Below are 6148 nucleotides of genomic sequence, written 5' to 3' on the forward strand. Positions count from 1 at the left end.
GTGGCACCGGTGACACCCTGTCCCTGCAGAAGTTCGAGGCCGAGCTCTACAAGCTGGCCATGCCGTGTCTCTGCGCCATCGCCGGCGCGCTCCCGCCCGACTACGTGGACGCCAGCTACTCGTCCCGCACCGAGAAGAAGGCCTCGGTGGACGCCGAGGGCAACTTCGACCCCAAACCTGTTGAGACCCTCAAGTAGGGCTCCCACAGACCCCTCCCTGTGCCAGCAGGAGCCCCCCCGACCCCATCTGTGCTCATGGAGACCCCCCAACCCCACCCAACCCCATCCAGATCCTCATGGAGACCCCCCAACCCCATCCCTCCTCATCCAGAGCTCCCAACCCTGTCCATCCTCATGGAGACCCCCCAGCCCCACCCATCCTCCTCCAGATCCTCATGGAGACCCCCCCAACCCCATCCCTTCTCATCCAGAGCTCCCAACCCCACCCAGATCCTCATGGAGACCCCCCAACCCCACCCATCCTCATCCAGATCCTCATGGAGACCCCCCAACCCTATCCCTCCTCATCCAGAGCCCCCCAACCCCGTCCATCCTCATGGAGACCCCCCCAACCCCACCCATCCTCCTCCAGATCCTCATGGAAACCCCCAACCCTATCCCTCCTCATCCAGAGCCCCCCAACCCCATCCATCCTCATGGAGACCCCCCAACCCCACCCATCCTCCTCCAGATCCTCATGGAGACCCCTCCTCAATCCATCCATCCATCCCTTGTGGAGAGCCCCCATCCTCATCCATCCTCGTCCTCATGGAGACCCCCACCCTCTCCCAAACCCCCCAACCCCACCCAGGCCCCCACGGGGTTCATCCATCCTCATCCTCGTGTCCCCCTTGACCCAGGTGTCTCCCCGTGTCCCCCTGTGTGCCCCCTGACCCCGGTGTCCCCCCCTGACCCCGGTGTCCCCCCGTGTCCCCCCCAGTGTCATCATCCCCGAGAAGCTCGACGGTTTCATCAACAAATACGCCGAGTACACGCACGAGAAGTGGGCCTTCGACAAGGTGGGGACCCCCCAGACACCTCCGGGACCACCCCCCGGACACCCCTGAGACCCCCCCCAGACCCGTGGGACACCTCTGGGACCCCCCAGACACCTCCGGGACCACCCCCCGGACACCCCTGGGACCCCCCCAGACCCATGGGACCCCCCCAGACCCGTGGGACACCCCTGGGACCCCCCCAGACACCTCCGGGACACCCCCAGACACCCCTGGGACCCCCCCCAGACCCATGGGACACCCCCAGACCCGTGGGACACCCCTGGGACCTCCCCAGATCCGTGGGACACCCCTGGGACCCCCCCAGACACCTCCGGGACACCCCCAGACACCCCTGGGACCCCCCAGATCCTTGGGACACCCCTGGGACCCCCCAGACACCTCCGGGACACCCCCGGACACCCCTGAGACCCCCCCCAGATCCGTGGGACACCCCTGGGACCCCCCAGACACCTCTGGGACACCCCCGGACACCCCTGGGACCCCCCCAGACCCATGGGACACTCCTGAGACCCCCCCCAGACCCATGGAACACCCCTGGAACCTCCCCAGACACCTCCGGGACACCCCCAGACACCCCTGAGACCCCCCCAGACCCATGGGACACCCCCAGACCCGTGGGACACCCCTGGGACCCCCCCAGACCCATGGGACACCCCCAGACCCGTGGGACACCCCTGGGACCCCCCAGACACCCCTGGGACCCCCCCCAGACCCGTGGGACCCCTCCAGCCCCTCTGAGCCCCCCCAGATCTGCACAACCCCGGAGCTGCTCCAGCTCCACGGAGCACCCGGGACCCTCACCCCTGGGTGTCCCCCCCAAATCTCCTCTGTCCCCCCCCAGATCTCCTCTGTCCCCCCCAGCCCGATGTCCCCGAGCCCCCCCTGACTTGTGTCCCCCCACCCCCAGATCCAGAACAACTGGACTTTTGGGGAGACCGTGGACGAAGAAGCCAAAACCCACCCGATGCTGAGACCCTACAAAACCTTTTCTGAGAAGGTACCACGGGACCCCCCCCGGGACCCCCCCAAACCCAGAGGGACCCCCCAAACCCGGGGGGACACCCCCCAAACCCAGAGGGACCCCCCCAAACCCGGGGGGACACCCCCAGACCCCCCAGGACCTGGAGGTCTCCCAGTGGCCACCAAGGAGTCCCTCAAGGCCACGCTGGGAGTCCCCAACCCCTTCCCTCCTCCTCCTCATGGGACCCCCACCAAACCCCCGGATTTTGGGGTGCCCCCTGACCCCCCCCGACCCCCCAGGACAAGGAGATTTACCGGTGGCCCATCAAGGAGTCCCTCAAGGCCATGCTGGCCTGGGAGTGGACGGTGGAGAAGGCGCGCGAGGGGGAGGACGAGCGCACGGAGAAGAAGAAAACCCGAAAAATCTCCCAGAACGCCCAGGTGGGACCCCAAAAACACCTTGGGGGGAGGTGTGGGGCGCCCCAAAATCACCTGGGGGGAGGTGTGGGGCACCCCAAAGTCACCTGGGGGGATGTGGAGGGTGGGGGTCAGGGGTGTGGGGCACCCCAAAAACACCTTGGGGGGAGCTGGGGGACACCCCAAAGTCACCTGGGGGGAGGTGTGGGGCACCCCAAAGTCACCTGGGGGGAGGTGTGGGACACCCCAAAATCACCTGGGGGGAGGTGTGGGGCACCCCAAAAAACACCTTGGGGGGAGGTGTGGAGCACCCCAAAGTCACCTGGGGGGAGGTGGAGGGTGGGGTCAGGGGTGTGGGGCACCCCAAAAAACACCTTGGGGGGAGCTGTGGGGCACCCCAAAATCACCTGGGGGGAGGTGGAGGGTGGGGTCAGGGGTGTGGGGCACCCCAAAAACACCTTGGGGGGAGGTGTGGGGCACCCCAAAATCACCTGGGGGGAGGTGTGGGGCACCCCAAAGTCACCTGGGGGGAGGTGGAGGGTGGGGTCAGGGGTGTGGGGCACCCCCAAAATCACCTGGGGGGAGGTGGGGGGGGGGTCAATGGGGTGGGGAAGGGAGACCCCAAAATATTGGGGTGCCCCTGACCCCCCCCCCCCCCACCATGTCCCTGCCCCCCCCCCCAGGCCACCTACGACCCCTCCCACGGGTACAGCCCCCAGCCCGTGGACCTGAGTGGGGTCACCCTGTCCCGGGAGCTGCAGGTGAGGATCCCAGTGCCCCCCAGTGCCCCCCAGTGTCACCCCAGTGTCACCCCAGTGTCACCCCAGTGCCCCCAGTGCCCCCCAGTGTCACCCCAGTGTCACCCCAGTGCCCCCCAGTGTCCCCCAGTGTCACCCAGTGCCCCCCAGTGTCACCCGAGTGCCCCCCAGTGTCCCCCAGTGTCCCCCAGTGTCACCCCAGTGTCACCCCAGTGTCCCCCAGTGCCCCCCAGTGCCCCCCAGTATCACCCAGTGCCCCCCAGTGCCCCCCAGTGTCACCCCACTGTCACCCAGTGTCACCCCCAGTGCCCCCCAGTGTCACCCCAGTGCCCCCCCAGTGTCCCCCAGTGTCCCCCAGTGTCACCCCAGTGTCCCCCAGTGCCCCCCAGTGCCCCCCAGTATCACCCAGTGCCCCCCAGTGCCCCCCAGTGTCACCCCCACTGTCACCCAGTGTCACCCCAGTGCCCCCCAGTGTCACCCCCAGTGCCCCCAGTGTCCCCCCAGTTTCCCCCAGTGTCACCCCCAGTGTCCCCCCAGTGACCCCCCAGTGTCACCCCAGTGTCACCCCAGTGTCACCCAGTGTCCCCCAGTGTCACCCAGTGTCCCCCAGTGTCCCCCCTGTGTTCCCTGGGGTACACCCCGGGGGTGGCCCCCCAAAACCCCCCCTAAACCACCCCAACCCCCCTAAAACCACCCCAAATCCCCCAATCTCCCTAAAACCCCTCCAAGTCCCCCCAAATCCCCCTAAAACCACCCGAAACCCCCCCCAGTTCCCTCCAAACCACCCCAAATCCCCCCAAGACCCCTCCAAATCCCCCCAAACCCTCCCGAATTCCCCAAAAACCGCCCCCAAACCCCCCCTGAATCCCCCCCAAATCCCCCCAAAACCCCCCAGGCCATGGCGGAGCAGTTGGCTGAGAACTACCACAACACCTGGGGCCGCAAGAAGAAGCTGGAGCTGGAAGCCAAGGGTGAGACCCCTCCCCAATTCGGGGGGGACCCCCTGGGACACCCCAGGGGTGCCCCCAACCCCAAGGGAGTTGGAGGCCAAGGGTGAGACCCCTCCCCAAAATGGGGGGGACCCCCTGGGACACCCCAGGGGAGCCCCCAACCCCAAGGGAGTTGGAGGCTGAGGGTGAGACCCCTCCCCAAAATGGGGGGGACCCCCTGGGACACCCCAGGGGTGCCCCCAACCCCAGGGGAGCTGGAGGCTGAGGGTGAGACCCCCAAACCCCCAAACTGGGGGGGGTCCAGGGTGTAATCTGGGGGCTCCAGGGTGCCGATTGGGGGGGTTCAGGGTGTGATTTGGGGGGGGTTCCAAGTTGATTTGGGGGCTCCAAGGCTGATTTGGGGCGCAGGGCGGGGGTTCAGGGTGTGATTTGGGGGGGCTCAGGATGTGATTTGGGGGCTCCAAGGCTGATTTGGGGCGCAGGAGGTGGGTTCAGGGTGTGATTTGGGGGGCTCAGGGTGTGATTTGTGGGGGTTCAGGGTGTGATTTGTGGGGCTCAGGGTGTGATTTGGGGGGGCTCAGGGTGTGATTTGGGGGCTCCAAGGCTGATTTGGGGCACAGGAGGGGGGTTCAGGGTGTGATTTGGGGGGGTTCAGGGTGTGATTTGGGGGGCTCAGGGTGTGATTTGGGGGGGCTCAGGGTGTGATTTGGGGGGCTCCAAGCCTGATTTAGGGCGCAGTGGGGGGCTCAGAGTGTGATTTGGGGGGGGTTCAGGGTGTGATCTGGGGGGTTCAAGTTTGATTTGGGGGCTCCAAGGCTGATTTGGGGGCACAGGAGGGGGGTTCAGGGTGTGATTTGGGGGGGCTCAGGGTGTGATCTGGGGGGTTCAAGTTGATTTGGGGGCTCCAAGGCTGATTTGGGGGCACAGGAGGGGGGTTCAGGGTGTGATTTGGGGGGGGGTCAGGGTGTGATTTGGGGGGGGCTCAGGGTGTGATTTGGGGGCTCCAAGGCTGATTTGGGGCGCAGGGGGGGCTCAGGGTGTGATTTGGGGGGGTTCAGGGTGTGATTTGGGGGGTTCCAAGTTGATTTGGGGGCTCCAAGGCTGATTTGGGGCGCAGGGGGGGTTCAGGGTGTGATCTCGGGGGTTCCAAGTTGATTTGGGGGCTCCAAGGCTGATTTGGGGCGCAGGGGGGGGGGTCCCACCCACTGCTGGTGCCCTACGACACGCTGACGGCCAAGGAGAAGGCGCGGGACCGCGAGAAGGCCCAGGAGCTGCTCAAGTTCCTGCAGCTGCACGGATACGCCGTGACCCCGGTGAGGGGACCCCCCAAAAACCCCCCGGGGACCCCCAAAATACCCTCCGGGAACAGCTGGAATCCCGGTGGGAGCGGGGAGTGGGGGGGGGGGGGGGCGCAGGGACTGGGGAGGGAATTGGGGGTCCTGGGAGGGGCTCAAAACCCCAAAAACACCAGGGAGACCCCAAATTCAGGGGGATCGGGGAGTGGGGGGTGCCAGGGGTCCAGGAGGGATCCAGGTTTTGGGGGGACTCCAGAATCCACCCCCCCCCCCAAATCCCCCCCAAATCCCTCTAAAATGCCCCTGAAATCCCCCCAAAATCCCTGGAGAGACCCCAAATTCAGGGGGATCGGGGAGTGGGGGGTGCCAGGGGTCCAGGAGGGATCCAAGTTTTTGGGGGGACTCCAGAATCCACCCCCCCCCAATCCCCCCAAAATCCCTCTAAAAATGCCCCTGAAATCCCCCCCAAATCCCTGGAGAGACCCCAAATTCAGGGGGATCGGGGAGTGGGGGGGGTGCCAGGGGTCCAGGAGGGATCCAGGTTTTGGGGGGACTCCCAGAATCCCCCCCCCAAATCCCCCCCAAATCCCTCTAAAATGCCCCTGAAATCCCCCCAAAATCCCTGGAGAGACCCCAAATTCAGGGGGATCGGGGAGTGGGGGGTGCCAGGGGTCCGGGAGGGATCCAAGTTTTTGGGGGGACTCCAGAATCCACCCCCCCCCCAATCCCCCCAAAATCCCTCTAAAATGC

The 6148-nt window shown here is 66.1% G+C and overlaps 1 protein-coding gene across 1 annotated transcript in view; it reads left to right on the forward strand.

Annotated features, from left to right (window-relative positions):
* LOC137466163 (ryanodine receptor 1-like) overlaps positions 1-6148 on the forward strand; it is a 50000-nt gene that overhangs the window by 25196 nt on the left and 18656 nt on the right. Inside the window, 7 exon segments of the mRNA XM_068178017.1 lie at positions 30-193; positions 940-1018; positions 1926-2015; positions 2279-2419; positions 3079-3156; positions 4049-4192; positions 5291-5483. Coding sequence (XP_068034118.1) covers positions 30-193; positions 940-1018; positions 1926-2015; positions 2279-2419; positions 3079-3156; positions 4049-4192; positions 5291-5483 — 889 coding nt within the window.

Source organism: Anomalospiza imberbis, unplaced genomic scaffold (genome assembly GCF_031753505.1).
Source record: "Anomalospiza imberbis isolate Cuckoo-Finch-1a 21T00152 unplaced genomic scaffold, ASM3175350v1 scaffold_145, whole genome shotgun sequence".
Lineage (NCBI taxonomy): Eukaryota > Metazoa > Chordata > Aves > Passeriformes > Viduidae > Anomalospiza > Anomalospiza imberbis.